A 16,698-nucleotide genomic window follows, 5' to 3' on the forward strand; every position below is an offset into this window, starting at 1 on the left:
CCGTGTAGAAGTACTCTTTGCTCAGGTTATTTTTTGTAGCTTAACCCAGGTAAAACCTTTTTGCCTAGGGGATCCATCTTATAGTTTCGGGTAGAAGTACTATTCGCTCAAGTTATTTTACGTAGCTTAACCCAGGTAGAACCGTTTCGCCTAGGGGGATCCAGCTCATAGTTCCGGGTAGAAGTACTCTTCGCTCAGGTTGTTTTACGTAGCTTAACCCAGGTAGAAACTTTTCGCCTAGGGGGGTCCAGCTCATAATCCGAGTAGAATTACTCTTTGCCCAGGCTCGTTTTTTGCAGTTTAACTCGGGTAGAACCTTTTCGCCCAGGGGATTCATTTTCATTTCAGTAATACAAGGTACCAACCCCTGGTTACATTTCTTTTCCGTAATACAGAGTGTCATCCCCTAGTTACATTTCCTTTCAGTAATACAGGACGTCATCCTATGACTACATTCTTTTCAGTAATACAGGATACCAACCCCTGGTTATATTCTTTTTCCATAAATAGGGTATCAACCCCTGGTTAAATTTCCTTACCAGTATCAGGGTATACCAATCCCTAGTCACTTTTCCAATATAGGGTCTCCACTCTCTAGTTTCTTTTATTTTAGACATATGGTCTCTATTCCCTAGTCTCTATTTTTTTTTCGGGGTACACCATTCCCGACCTTTTATTGCTTTCAATAAAGAAGTAGTTTAGAATTTTATTACAATAACTCACGAAATTTTCCTAGTGCAAACTGGGGCAGAAAAATTTTGTTCGTTGGTTTGTTTTGGTGTCTGAGTAGGTTTTACCTCGAGGCACTGGGTTCGAGATGGCTAAAAGAAGAAGTCTCAATTCAGAATAAAAGAAAAGAAAAAATAGGTGAATCCAAAATGTAAAAGTAGTTGAAAAGATGTGGAATGTTCAAGACATGACTGAAGCCACGAGCATTGGAGTCCCGTTTTGATTAGAAGAAGCTATAGAACAATGAACTAGCACTTATAGCTAGTGAGCATCAAGGTTTAGATCACAGTCTGCATGAAGAACCAGTCAAGACTCAAGATCAAATTTCAGAAGACTCACAGATAGGAATCTTGTAACTCATAGCTGATAGGCTTGTTTAATTATTTTTTTATAATAGCAGGACCGCGGACCGGAGCCTCGACGGAACCTCACTCGACTCCTCAAACTCATCATTCCACCATTCTCCTTGAACTACACGTGACCTGATTCCCCTACGACTCGGGATATGTAGGCTATCCAAAACCAGGACTCGGTTGCACCCTATCTTTTATTTCTTTTTCTTTTAAATAACGGTTTGGTCAAAAATTAGTCACATGGCTCACCTAATCTTTGCCTAAAAACTCTTCATGTTTTCAAGCAAAAAGGGGCAGTTGTGAGCACCTAATTTTTGACTATATTTGAATTTTTACCACATTCTACTATGTAGATATTTTTAGAAATTTAATATATATTTTTTTATATAGGATAAAAATTAAAAATAATTTAAAAGGTCAAATTATTACTATTAGTATTATTTTTATTTTTATCTTTATTTTAAAATAAAATAAATATTAAAAAAATCGAAAACATTAAATATTTTTTTTTAATTTTCGGATGGGAATAAAATAATAGGAAAATTAAATGTATGGAATAAAAAAGTAAAAGTAAAAGTAGGTGAAAACAGTTTAATAAAAAAGTAAAAGAAAGTGGAAAATTAAAAAAATAAAAGTAAAAGAATGTAAAAATTTTAAAAATGAAAAGAAAAAGAAAGTTGGAATTAAAAAAGAAAAGTAACAAAAAGTGGAAATTAAAAAAAAAGTAAAATAAGTGAAAATTTTTTAAAAAAAAGTAAAATAAGTGGAAATAAAAAAAAGTAAAAAAAAATGGGAAATTAAAAAAATAAAAGTAAAAGAAAGTTGGCAATTGTTTTTAATTCTTTTTTAAAAAATAATAAAAAAATATTTTTTTTTTAAATCAAAAAAATTCCGATTTTTTTTTCTATAAATAGAAGTGAAAAATGAGAGAAGAAGGGAGGGATAAGAGAAGAAAAAAGAGAGGAGAGAATTGAGAGAATTTTTTTTTTTGTACGATAAGAGAATTTCTACTCGTGTCATTCTTTCTTTCAAAAAATCCAGCCAAAAAAGAGCAGCAAAACCAGCTGTGAAAAAGCTCGAAAATATCTTCAATATCAGTTCTGAAACCATTGTTAATGTGAGGTGATGTTCGAGTTCGCCGGTTCGAGGTTCTGGCGATGGCGCTTTTAGAAGCCTCCGATCTTGGTTCAGATCTCTAGCAGAAGTATTAAGTCGAATCTCTTCATTGTACTTTGGATTTGAGAGCTCCCATTTTAAATGAAAATTGCGGCTGATTGAGGTCCGTTCATGACTCTTTCGATTTATATTTTTTGGTCGATCTTTTCATTATGTTTATTCATGAATCTTTGTTTATGTGTTTGCTTGTGGTATTTATTGAAGAATTTTCATTAGTTTATATCCTGATTCTCTGTGAGTTTTGATTGTTTTTGCTGATTAATTTTAGAGTTTATATTTGTTTAATTAGTTAATAAATTAGGTCATGTGATTTGTTTGTAAATGTATCTTGGGCCGCGAAGATTTGGCAATTAGTTAGGATTGGTTGACATATGATAGTTTAGTTTTGGACTATAATGAAAGAGAAGAATTTGGGCTTCAATAAGTTGAACTTTATCCGACCCAATATAACAATTCTAGCCATTTTTCTTAAATAATTGAATAAGCTAGCCCCCTTTTTCATAACTAATTTACTACTTTTTCATCAATAATTCAATACTTCTTGGACTTTCCCAATAATCTAAAATCTTAGGAAAATAATCAACTCATGAAACATTCGTAGAATACATAGGCGAGATTTTAATTTACTATCGTGATTGTGTACACGTTCGCGTGACATAATTTTGATTCCTAAATTAAATCAAGGTACGCCTTCGCGCGACTTTGGCCAAACAATCCTTAAGAATAATAAAGTGTGATTAATCGTGCACACGTACGCGTGACATGATTTTAGCGCCATAAATAAAATAAATCCACGCACACGTGATCCGTTTTAAAGATAAATCCATAACGCCATAATTTAAAAGCGGTAAAAGAGAAAACGCACATAGGTTCTTAAACACGTAATTAACAATTAAGCCAGGAATGATTGAAGCGACTGTGCTAAATTCACGGAATCCGAAAATGCCTAACACCTTCTCCCGAGTTAACAAAATTTCTTACCCGGTCTTCTGTGTTCTCAGACCATAAATAAGAGTCAATTTCCTCGATTTGGAATTTTAAAATAAATCGGTGACTTCGGGTCACCATAACAAATATTCCAAGTGGTGACTCTAATCAAATAAATAATCCCATTTCGAATAATATTACTTAAATTAGAAAAACTCCTATCACTCGGAAAAAAGGAGGTGTAACAGTTGGGATCCAAACTCAGCTTGTGCATGGCTATTTATATCGTGATACCTATCATATCCTCGTGCGACCATGCAAAACAATCAATGTTAATTTTAAGAAATTCAATAAAAACAGACCTGAGCTCGGGATGCAGTCTTATCCCCAAGTGAAATTTTCTTTCTAAGAATTCTTCAAACAATGCCACTTGCTCTAGTTACTCTGCCTTGGATTTCGTTGTGTTCGTTTCTTCCAGAACTTGGAAATATCTCGGAACCTGATATTGTTTTGACGATTCTGCCCATGGAATAACCTCTTCTAACTCGGGAGTAGGCGCTGGTTTTTGTAATTGCTATGTCGTGCGCTCCTTCCCTTTGCTACTGGAAACTGAGATTGCATTCATCTTCCTCGCAGCCAGTTGGTCACCTCTTATCTACTTGATTCCTTCGGGCGTTAGAAACTTCAGCAATTGGTAGTACGTCGAAGGTACAACTTTCATCTCGTGTAACCATGGCCTTCCTAAGATGATGTTGTATCCCATATCACCATCCACTACTTTGAAGAGAGTTGTTTTCATTACTCCTTCAGTATTCGTGAGCAGCAAGATCTCTCCCTAGATCGTCACGCTCGCAAGGTTGAACCCGGCGAAGAGTTTTGTTACTGGAATAATGCTTCCGGTGAGTTTAGCTTATTCCAATACTCTCTATTATATGATATTAGCCGAACTTCCTAGATTCACTAGAACACGCTTAATTTTAATATCTAACACATTTAAAGAGATTACCGGTGCGTCATTGTTTGGTAACATCAATCCGTCTGCGTCTTTCTCTATGATAATATCGTCCTCCCGGAGTCTTTTGCTGTGAGTTATCGATACTTTAGTCTTTTTTTACCGCCGAAAAGTTGATCCCGTTAATCTCGTTCCCCCCCAAATATCATGTTGATCGTTTGGCGTGGGGTTTCTTCCTTTACTTTCGAGGATTCCGTGTTGTCACTGTTACGACCAAAATTGTTCTTAGCTCGATTACTCAAGAATTCTCGGAGATGACCATTCTTCAATAGCGTTGCCACCTCTTCCCAAAGATGTCGGCAATCCCCTATCCGGTGACCATTCGTCCCGTGGTATTCGCAATATAAATTAGGATCCCTCTGGCTAGAATCGGACCTCATAGGTCTCGGGAATCGTGCTTCTTTAATGTTCCTCATGGATGACACTAGTTCCACTACACTAACGTTGAAGTTATATTTCGATAACATGGGGTAAGAAAGATCTCGAGACCCCGACGTTTGTTTATCTTGAAGTGATTTATTGCTTCGACCACGATCAATCCCTCCGTCAATGGTAAACTTGTTTGCTGCTTGGAAATTTCTGTCGCAGCCTTCGGTACGCTCGTAGGGTAAAAACTGACCCCTCGAAGTCTTCCTATCCACGTCGTATTCATCCTTTAGTTTTTCTCTATTCTTCTCCCGGCCTTTGGCCGATGATGCAGAACCGACCTGGTCATCTTCGATCCTCATCTTCGACTCATACCGATTGTGAACATCTGCCCATGTTGTTGCTTGAAACTCAAGCAGGCTCTCCTTCAGCTTCCGGGAAGCGTCTGAACCTCTCGTATTCAATCCTTTGGTGAATGCTTCAGCTGCCCATTCATCCGGGACGGCCAGGAGCAATATTCTTTCTTACTGGATTTGTGTAACAAACTCTCTTAATAATTCTGATTCTCCTTGCGTGATTCTGAATATGTCGGCCTTCCGGGCTTGCACTTTTCTGGCCCCGACATGAGCTTTAATGAAAGAATCTGTGAGCATCTCAAAGAAATCTATGGAATACTCAGGCAGTAACGAATACCACGTTAGGGCTCCCCTCGTGAGAGTTTCGCCGAATTTCTTTGGCAACACAGATTCAATTTTGTGATGAGTAAGATCATTTCCTTTCACCACCGTTGTGTAGGTTGTAATATGTTCCTCTGGATTTGAATTTCCAACATACTTTGGAACTTCATGCATTTTGAAATGCTTCGAGATTAGTACTGGTGCCGCACTTGGTTTGTACAATAATTGAACATACTTCTTCGAGTTCGGGCCTTTCAATACTGGTGGTGCGCCCGAGATTTGATCAATGCGGGCATTTACTTCCCTCATGAACCGTAAAAGCTCATCTTTGAATGAATCATTCTCGTTCTTAAGACCTGATCTGCTCCCCCAGCCCCATCGGAGCCGACTTCACCCTTCAGAGTATTGTTATCGATTCTCTGTGTTGTTTGGTCTACGGGAACAACGGGAGGAATCGGATTGCGCATGTTCACATTATTCGAAGCACCTGATAACGCCTGCTTCAGTTCCTTCATAACCTAATTCTGTCGCGTGAGATGGCCTAGAATGATTGCATGTTGCTCTTGCCTCACAGCATCCGTTACTTGCTCCTCGTCAGCATCATCGGGAGTTCTTTCTCGAACCTGTCGAGGGTACCGGCTGTCATGTCAGTGTGTGGCATCATTCCCCTCATTGCGAGTGTCACTGATTGAGTCCTCGAAATAAGGTTGATCCCCTCGAATTTCGGGGTTGTGTGCATCGTTAACAGTGTTATCTGCCATTTTTTGCGATTTTTCTAAGACAAAAATAGTCAAAACACGTTAGTTAAAGAGGCAAGAATAAATTTAATTGCACGGGTGTCTAGGCCCCACAGTGGGCACCAAACTGTTTACCCATAAAACGGTACACTTGAATTTATACGTAATTTCTAGACAAGTGAACTAATTTGATCCTGAAATAATATAATAATCAAAGAAATACACAGTACTTAGCCTTAGAATGTAGATGAAATAACAAAGATAGTGATTCCGTGAATACGTTTTCCGAACACAGCAATGATGGGATCAAAAAGTAAGAGAGTGAAATTGTATAAAGCTTTGTATAGAATATAATCTATGCTCTTGCCAGAAATTTTGTGTCACTTACAATGATAACTAAGCTTAATATTTATAGCTATGTCTAGGGAAGAATGTCCTAGGATTGTGCCTTCCTTTAATGTCAATTATGAGGGTTATTGATGAAGATATAACGTTGATCGTAAATGTCAAATTCTTTGTAACGGACCGCCGCTCTTAATACTGTAGAATATTCCTTAGTAAATGCTACCGGACGCAAAGCATTTAATACTCTTTTATGAACGTTATCTGTTCCGGTGACAAGCGCAGTGGTTGTGTTCGGTCCTCAGCCATTCCATCTTGAATTTCACATGTCCTCCTTTTAGTCAACCACGCGTCATATCAGATTTTACCCTATACACATACATCCTTGAGTTGTTTCTTTTACGCAATTGTAGTATTTAACTGTAAAATACTAGCTTAGGAGATTTACGTGTTCCTTCTTAGCGGAAGCGGATTTGCAATAACCACGGCTTATGTCACTGCTTGTGGGGAATTCTCACGAGGCTGATGAATCCTCTTTGTCCACAACCTAAAATCTCATAGATGCAGAGAACTCTTCCAAACCCAGGTCATTCTATTATCATTGAAAGTCACATCGTAAACACCCAAAACTCTAGGGTTTTACGTAGAGAAATAACTAATGGGCTCGTGGGTCATCTAGTACCCGGATCTGGCCCAATTATGAAGCAAATCTTTTGCATGAAATCTACAAAACCTTCAGCTATAATAGAGGTTGATAGCATATCAATCAATAACCGAAAAAGTGGAGTCGTCTTTAATTCGTTACGTTGCAGTTCACAAAGTAAAGAAATCACACACTTTGAGATAAATCGCAGCATTTTTAACCAAAACAAATAAAGTATAACCTTTGATTTGACTTAGTTGTTATAATCCCATAGTAAATGAGAGCCATTTTTAATCTTTTGATATAGTTCCCAGAATACCTAGCTAGTTCACTTTAGTAGTTTACTTAAAAGAGTTAAAGTAAAATTTACCTAGCTAGGTCATGCAATTAAAAACACTTGCACAGATTTGAAGTTAAAAGTGATTTAAACGGCATTGTTAACGGTGGCGGATTCAAAATTTTAAAGTCATGGGTGCTCACCGAAAAAAATTTCAAAAGAAGAGAAAAAATAAATTTAATTGTGGGTGCTCACTCTATATTTATCGAAATATTTTTATAATTGTCTATAAAAATTTACCAAATATAGTCAAAGTTAATGAGTGATGTGGATCCGCCACAAATTGTGAATGCTCATGTACGTCGTTCAGACGATTTATTTCGTATAGTTTTGGCACAACATCTTAATCTATTACTCCCTCCGTTCACTTTTGCTTGTCCACTATAATAAAAATATATTTTCACTTTTATTTGTCCACTATACTAAATCAAGAGAAAAATAATCTTTTTTTCCTTTTTACCCTTATTATTAACTACACATTACCCAAATCATTTCTCAAGACTTTTGAAAATACTATCATTATTATGGGTAAAATTGTAAAATACATAGAGTATATTACTGTATTCGGTATGAAGGAAAATAATTTTCAGAAAATATTTTCCAATTTTTTCATGTTTGGTTGGCTTAAATGTTTTGAAAAAAAAAATTCTCATCAAATCATTTTTCTCCAATCGGAGAAAAATATTTTTCCTATCAAAAGAAGAAAAAATATTTTCCAAAACTCTTCTTCAATATTTCCCACCTATTCCCTATCCCCAGCAACCCACCCCCACTCCACCCCTACCCCCAACCCACCCACACCCACACCAACCCCCAGCCACCCCTCACCCCTACCCAAACCCTTCCCCCCTACCCCCACCCTCAACCATAAATAAAACAGGTCGAGTCATGAGATCTAAAGTGCAAATACTCGACCTCGTAAATCAAGAAATTCAAGTGAATATTATTAAGAGTACTTTTTTTGATGTTGTAGATAAAGTACTTTCTTTTTCATTTCAATAAAATGAGTATTTTTATCATGATTCAAAAAAAGTATTTTATTTCTTTTCAACAAAATGATGCAGTAAAAAGTATTTTCTTTTATTTTAATAAAAAGTACTTTCTTTTCATAATGTAGAAAAAGTATTATCTTTTATTTTTAAAAAAATATGTAGTAAAAAGTATTTTTATTTTCATTTCAATAAAATGAGTATTTTTTTTGTACGTTGTAGAAAGGGTACCTTTTTTTCAAAAAAAGAATATTTTCTTTTTAGTTATGTAGCACAAATTTCAATATTATTTTTGCATGAAAAAAGTAAAGCAACACATTAGTTACCTTGGTTTTGTGTGAATTTTTAAAAGAATAATTAAATTCATGAAGAAAATAAAATCCTGAAAAAGTTGGGTATTTGGGTTGGGAGTGGGGGGAGAGCACAGGAAACGTAGGGGAAAGGACGGGTCAAGAGAGTAGCATAAAAATTATTTTTCTAACAAAAATATTTTACTCTCTAACCAAACATTAAAAATGAACGAGAGAAGTAACACTTTCAAAGGACCTACCATAGTGTGTCTTTGAAGTGAGTGAAGTATTGATTAAAGCTCCAACTACCTTCATTCATCATTTATTGACCGGAAATGTTCTTCTGTAGCCACTTCAGTTTTCTTTTTCAAATGTCACCATTTGAATCACAATATTACGAATTTAAATTTTAAGGGGTCGTTTGTTTATCAGGATTAAGGAGTTATTTCAGATTTTCAGTATACAATTGGGAATTAAATTTATGTTCAGTGTTTGGTTGTACGTATTAGTTAAACTATGATAAAATTAATACTAGAATTTTGAGATTATCTATCTCATATAGGAGGTGAAATTATAATCCTGGGTATTAACCTTGTCTTGCCCTATTAGTTTTACGGCAATTGTTATCCAGTTAGACATTCTTTACTCCCTTGTTTTTTCTCTCACTAAAAATAAGGAAAAAAAAAAAACCTAACCCGTTAGAGAGCATATTTTTATTTCGTTAATTGTGTTTTCAACACGCTCCTCACTTGCGGACTTTATTCTTTTTCATAGGCTAAGCACATGAAAAGTGATGTTGAGATCTCGAACGTAACTTCCTAGTCTACTATTATGTTAACATATGTAAATCAAGCTTGAAGTATTAAAGAAATCACGCTTTATCTAGTTAATTATGTATTTAATAGAAGACACTAACCACTAAGGCATTCTCATTGATTCCTCAATCGCATATAGACTATGTGAGAAAAGTTAATGCTGGAGTCATAGTAGTTTATTTTGTTTCAAGTTTAGGCAGTCGAAAATGTAGGTCTTGTGAAGAGATTATGTTTTGATTGAGCTAATTAAACTTTAATTTCTTAAATTTGAATTGGTAAAGAGTTTAATTTTTTGGAAAGAAGAACATCTTTGTGTAGGGTAAGTCAGACTTTGCAACAAACGAGGAAAGAACTTTGGGAGTCTTGTGCAAAAGCATAGTCAAATAGGTCTTAAACATCACACTTGCCAAAGTTGAGTCTAATTACCAAACTTCCTATCGGACTAGTTATAAACTATTACCATTTTAGAAAAATATGGAATTATTTATTACCTCTTTTTTAAGATTTATCACTAATGTTTCTGTGAGCATTTAAATTTTATTGGATTTAAATTCAATTAAATCATTTGGACTATATGTTAAATATATTAGTTCGAATAAATATTATGTGCCAATATAGTTGGATTAATTACTTAAATCCAATAAATATTGATTAGGCTAGCCCATTTTGTTGGGCAACAAATGATTAGCTCACTTTATAGGCTCAATATGTCATCTTCTTAGATTACTAGTTTCATGCCACGTGTCAAATGACATGGCGCGCCAAGTCAAACGAAAGAGTCAATATGATCATGACATGTGTACAAATGACAAGGGATGCCAAATCAAATCAAAAGGCCCATGAAATCACGCCAGATGTGCAAGTGACATATTTTAACCAATCAAATGCGGTCTTGTCACTCTTCAATGTGATTAGTCGGAAAGAGTTTATTCGCATCACAACTTCTCCATTCTACAACTATAAATATGGCTCTTCATAACTCAGAAAAGATACAATAAGTCATAACAAGAAGCAAGAAAGAGCTCGTGGATCAAACACTGAAAATTCTCCCACAAATTTCAAGTTTCAAGCAGTTAAGTTCAAGCTTTAAGAAATAAAGTTCAAGTTCAAGAACAAAGAACAAATCAAGATTCAAGGAGTACGAGTTCAAATCAAAGTTCGTGCTAGTTGAATTCAAGATCAAAGTTCGTGGCAATGAATATAGATTCAAGATCAAGCTCAAAGGTCATTGAATTAATTTACAGTTGAAAAGAAGAATCAGAGGAACCATAGATATTGTAACGCTCAAACTATTTGAAATAAAATATTACTAGTGTTGCAATATTTTTCGGTCTCAATTATTTTCTCGACGTAAATTTTTTGTCTACAGTTTCAATTAATAAAGTAAGATATTTGAAGGGAAAGTAATGTGTAATTTAGACGAATATTCTTATAACAAACGCCTTTAGTGTCTTTCTAAAGATGTGTACAAAAATATTAAAAACTGATAATATCACTGAAATGAGTATTTTGGAAAAATGACACTGTAAAGCCGCTGTAAAAATAATAGTCGAAAAAATAGTATAAAATTTTGTATATTTTTTGTATATATATACATTCTCTATGTTATATATAAAAATTATACAAGTTTTATACACTTTTTCGGCTATTAAATGTAAATAGTTTCTGGCGCGGGCTAAAAGTGATAATATGTTTCTTTTAAAAGTTCTTCTATTGGACCAAAAAAAAAGTTATACTATGCTTTGTTCTGCTGCTTAATGGTTGATTCCTAGTGATTATGGATAAGACATCATTTAGGTATTAAAGTAGCTTTATTTGTTGTCTCATTCTGCAAAGATCCATGATGGGGTCGTTAATTCCTTCATTTGTCTCTCATAATCAAATTCATATTAGTATAATCTTTGCTCTAACAAGAAGCTGTTGACACAAAACTTACTTTAAATTTCGTTGTATAACCACAAACTTCACTAATGATAAGAGGTCTTGACCTGAAAACAAGGAGAGGACTTCTACTACCCATTTGACTCATTTAATTATGGTACATCGATATTGTTTTTAAAAAAAAAAAAAAAAAACACCGCAAACCCACAAAAAACAAAAACAAGAATATTATGGAGAAAAAAACTTTGAAAAGTTACGAGGAAAATCTCTAGGTTGTTGCTATTTACCAAATTATTCCATTGTTATATGTCTTCTTTTTCTCTTTTTCTCGCTTTGTAAATCTTTGACATATTCAAAAGTTAAAAAGTCATTTAAGAAAATATGATGACACAGCAAGAAAAAAAGGAGGAAAATATTAGTATACTCAAAGGTTCAGAATTACTCTTTGATACGGGATTATGTGCCAATGTCAATCCATTTTCTACCATTTATTTCTATTCGAAGACTGAAACACAACAATTTATTAATAAGGAATGTCAGCCGTTAATAATTTTATCTGCAACCAATAATTTTCAAATGGGGCTATTCAAGGATATAAAATGTCACACTGTAATATAAGATCAATTAAACAAGATCCCCTCATTCCAATTTCATGTCTTATAAAAACGGAATATATTAAAATGTACTCAAAATATTCCAAACAGAGGATTGAAATTAAGAGTCAAACAAAGACGTAAACTAAAATATACCAAAAATAATCGCTAAACATTGAAATAACTAAGAACTCTACTAAACATTGGCTGAGACAAACTGGAACCATTGAGTTTGAGGATTGTCATTGCTCTTCTCATCTAAGCCAATGCATTTTCTAACCAAAACTTTAGAGGAAGAATAATAGGTATCAAAATCCAAACACAACTCAGTGCCATTTTCATCATGATTTGAAAGTTGATAATTTGAAACAAATTTCCATGTACTTTGTTCACTGCAATCTGTTGAAAGAGTTACAGGCAAACCTTCTCTTGATGTTGTGAGACAGAGAGAAGTTCCGGTCAATCGGATCGGCGTGTCGTCGCCGTCGTAGCTCCACCGGCTTGCTCCGATGCAATCACTTGCATATACTACATTGTTGTCTGCAGCATGCAAGCATTTGCCACTTTGTGGATGGAATAATAAGTGGTACATTGGTTGTTTTGATTTTGGATCTATAGCATTCAAAAATACTATAAGTTAACATAATGAAAATAACAATGCACTCGAGTAAATATATAAACTTCTATAAGTGTAAAAGATTCTTTTACTATCACGTCACTTAAAATAACAGATAACAAACTTTAAAATTGAATCTATCTTTAACGTGTCGTAGCATGTAGCTTTTCTTATATTTTATGTTACTAATCTCATTTTTAGTGGACGGTTACTTGTATGTATCTTTTTGACTAATACCGTTAAAATTCTTTTTAACTAACAATATGTAAAAGTTAAATACTAGAAAGTAAGGTAGTTACCTACTATAACAAATTAAATAAAATAATAGTATAAATTTCTTCAGATTATCAGTGTATGTAGTATACAAATACTATAATCTATCAATTGTATTGTGTATGTAGAATACAAAGTCTATAAACTATCAATTGTATAGAAGATAAGTTGGTATGAACAAGTTAAACTCCAAAAAATAAAACAGGTTAGCTGTTACAACAGATAATACCAATGTAAAGAAGTTAAATCAATATAAAGAAGTTAACTTCCATGTAATTAGACAGATTAATTGTTTCAATAAGTTAAAATACACTAACAGTATAAAATTCTTTACACTATCGTCAAATCCATTAGCAGACACCTTGATAGGATTCAATTCCAAACAATTCTCTTACCAAAAGGAGGGACATAAGACAAAAGAAATAGTAAAACTTTTACCTTGGAGTTTTTGTTGAATAAGTTGTAATTTTGCATGATATTCAGGACTTCTAAGAGAATTCCATGTAGAATTAAACATCCCATACATTTCCTCCATTCCTGGTTGACCTTCTCTTGTATAATAATTACCTTGCAAAGCCCAAACGGCCCAATCCAAATCCAATTCTGCTAAAAGTGAAAGAAAACAGCCCAAGAACAAATTGTCGGCCTGGTTCGTTCCCCTTTGGTCAATACCAAATTCACTAACAAATAAAGGAGCTGCATTTTTTCCCTTAATCAAAAACCCTGATTTATTCATAATTTCTTCTTTAATAGTATCACAAACTTTGTTTAATGGCTGAGTTAAAAACCAATTTGCTTGTCCCTCAGTAAATGAATACCTATGAGTCTCGAATACAATCTTATTTCTCATGTTTAAGTTCAAGGGCTTTTCCTTTAAGAAGGTAAAATCAAGATCATAATCTAATCCTGATATGATTAATAGAAGATTAGGGTTAGCCCTATGAATTGTTTTTGCACCCTTCTCAACATACTCGTACCATACACTTTGGTTTTGAAGAGGACCACGTAGCTCGTTACGTAGACTAATGCCGATAACCTAGATACAAAAAGTAAATTAAAATCAATAACAATTTATCTACAAAGGAGCACAACAAATAAATTCAACAATAGCTTATTTCAAGGAATTGCCTTCAACTCTTTGTATTTTTTATTTCTTAAAAGATTTTAATTTTTTAAAATAATTATAAATACAAAGAAAGGAAGGGGACCGTTGAAGCAACGGTAAAGTTGCTCAATATGACCTAAAGGCCACGAGTTCCAGTCATGGAAGCAACCACTCATAGTTGTATTAGGGTAGATTGTCTACGGCACACTCCTTAAGGTGCGACCAGGGGCGAATCCACCTTGTAACCTACGGGTTCACGTGAACCCAGTAGTTTTTGTCCAAACAATATAAATATATTCGATAAATTCACTAAATATCTATAAATATTTGAATGTGAATCCAGTTACTATTGAAAATTCACTCAAAATCGTTGCAGGAACCCATAAACATTAAATCTTGGATCCGCCTCTGGGTGCGGCCCTTTTCAACATTGTATGAATGTGGGATGTTTTGTGCACCGATCTGCTCTTTTTTTAAAAATAATAAATACAAACAAAACTAAATATGATTTATACATACCATTGGTGTATCCTTGTATCGATTAGCAACAATATCCAATCCTTTTAACCATTCTTTAGGTTCAAAATACTTATCTCCCCAAAAACCATTTCCATCATTACTCCCACAACACCACATGGGCTCACCAACTTGATTATCAAGCACAGACATCACACCATGTCGGCCCAATTCCTCAATCACAGCCTTTTGGGCCTCAACAACAGTTAGGCCCAAAAGTTGTGGATTATTCTGGCCCAATCCAGACATAGCATTATTAAGCCCATTATTAATAAAAGATTGGGCCACAGTCAGATTTGAATGGCGAGTAAACATATAAGTAGCCCATGTTAAACGGACACAATTAAAGCCCATTAATGATATGTGCCTAGCAATTTGACTAACGGGCTGCTGATCTAAGCCTTCTGGTAACATAGTTTGTAAATGGGCAGCCCAATTTCCACAAACTAATTTTACTCTTTGGCCAGTTTCTTCATCTACTATCCATCTAGAGCTTGTTGATAGAGGAAAAGAATGGCACAAAGTTGCAAAAGAGAAAAGAAAAATAAAGATTGTGGCTAGTTTTGTCATGGCGTTTTCTGAGTAGTATGAAGGGGAATTAAGAGAACGAAGAATAAAGGAAGGATCTCATATATTTATAGGAGTGATTAATGTTTGATGTGATCGGATAAAACAAAATCTAATTCAAAAAGACTTTATCTTATCTATTCGAATTCTGTTTAACGTCTAAACACTCGTGAAAGAATTCGTATCCTATCAGGTCACTAAAAGAATAACTCTTGGTTTAACTAAAAAATAATATGGCAATCTACTATGATATTTTTTAATACATCTGCTATATATTAAATTGCACTGATAATATTTTTAAAAAAATTATATTGTCAATGTATATATGTGTGTACTGCTATAGGTGTTGTGGTTGATTTCAAGTTGTTCACTACTCTTTGGAAGCTTCTTGCAGAAGGGATTTTCACCCCGTAAAGGCTATTTGGTATTTTATTTTAATTTGTAGTAGTATGTAATGGTTCAAATATACACTATTTCTTCTCTAATTGGATAATAACTAACTACCTTGGTTTCTGTAATAGATAAGAATAGAATATACATTTGTGTATCATGTAGATCAATGAATCTTGTAAATTACATCCAGGAATTCGTCTGTATTTAGTGTATGCATAAAATTTCAAAATAGCAATCACTTTTCCTTTATTTTGGGTAACAACGGTGAATATTATCATTAATAACAAATAAAACAAAATCTATGGAGCACCTAATTCCACTGCCACCTTCCAGAAAGAGTGCGATGGGAGTTAAGCATCAAGAGAACATACTAATTACACATTAATAATTGCAAAAGACCTCTACATTTAGTAGTTCTCACCTTGCTCCAAGATTAAAGTTAGAAGTAGGAGTCATAAAATCTTAACGTATTGATTTGACCCCATAAGCGGGACCAAGCATGTTACCTTCAGAAATAAAACCCCCTATAGAATCTCCTAATTGTGTTAGAGCTACTAGAAAGAGATTCTTCGGGGCACCACTTGAGATGGGAATGGCTCATCATATCGGGTTGGCTTGGCTGGTAAAACTTGTGTTCGAGGTCAATAAAGACTACACAAGAATAGAGCCCTTTTTTTTTCATTCACTTGGTATCGGATCTTTTTTATAAAATTATTTGCCCTTCGGAACTCCATGGGAGTCATCATCCTGTTATTCTTGGCGTACCTTTGATCCGTTGAGCGAGAGCCCTTCCACTTGGGACTCCCGGATTACTATGGCCGATTTTTGTCTCTGTTCGACCAGTCGGTCTCACAGTCAGGCAGACGTATACCATTATGTTCACGAGTAGAATCTTAGCTTGAGTCTACCTTCGCACACTTACTTTCCTTTCCATGTATGATATACCACAACACCCCAAATAGCTGCTATCATTTCCTTCTTGAATCGAGGCCGATGTTTCCTTTTTATTCTTGCCAGTGTTTGATGTACCTCTCTAAGTTGTATTTGCAACTTGAGAAGTCTTTCTATGGTAAGTAGCCTACATTGGTTGGCCACCCATAATATAAATCAATGCCTTGGCAGCAGGGACGGATATGGCTGTCCAACGGGACGGGACGGGACGGGACGGGACAAAATTAACGGGACAGGACGGAACGGGACGACATTTAGCCGGGACGGTGGCGGGACGGGACGAAATGGGACGGGACAAACGGGATGAAACGGTAGGTCCATCCCGTCTCGCTAACAAACGGGACGGGACGGGACGGAACGGGACGGGACGGACGGTAGGCACATCCCATCCCGCTAACAAATGAGATGGG

General features: G+C 35.0%; 1 protein-coding gene across 1 annotated transcript; it reads right to left on the reverse strand.

The window, feature by feature from the left end:
* Positions 1-11,924: 11,924 nt before the first annotated feature.
* Positions 11,925-14,964, reverse strand: LOC107821894 (glycosyl hydrolase 5 family protein-like). Its single transcript, XM_016648351.2, has 3 exons — positions 14,381-14,964; positions 13,195-13,792; positions 11,925-12,479 (listed from the first exon to the last, which is right to left on the reverse strand). The coding sequence occupies exons 1-3, from the start codon at positions 14,945-14,947 to the stop codon at positions 12,064-12,066; spliced, it is 1,581 nt and encodes a 526-aa protein (XP_016503837.2). The 5' UTR covers positions 14,948-14,964; the 3' UTR covers positions 11,925-12,063.
* Positions 14,965-16,698: the final 1,734 nt, after the last annotated feature.

This window comes from Nicotiana tabacum, chromosome 23, assembly GCF_000715075.1.
Source record: "Nicotiana tabacum cultivar K326 chromosome 23, ASM71507v2, whole genome shotgun sequence".
Taxonomy (NCBI): domain Eukaryota; kingdom Viridiplantae; phylum Streptophyta; class Magnoliopsida; order Solanales; family Solanaceae; genus Nicotiana; species Nicotiana tabacum.

What these genes read in the sequence shown, in the direction of transcription:
- LOC107821894 (XM_016648351.2), bottom strand. Translation starts at nt 14,947, where the DNA reads ATGACAAAACTAGCCACAATCTTTATTTTTCTTTTCTCTTTTGCAACT. An exon ending in GATACAAGGATACACCAATG is followed by an intron (nt 13,793 to 14,380) that starts GTATGTATAAAT and finishes TTTTGTATCTAG; the next exon opens with GTTATCGGCATTAGTCTACG. An exon ending in TATTCAACAAAAACTCCAAG is followed by an intron (nt 12,480 to 13,194) that starts GTAAAAGTTTTA and finishes TGAATGCTATAG; the next exon opens with ATCCAAAATCAAAACAACCA.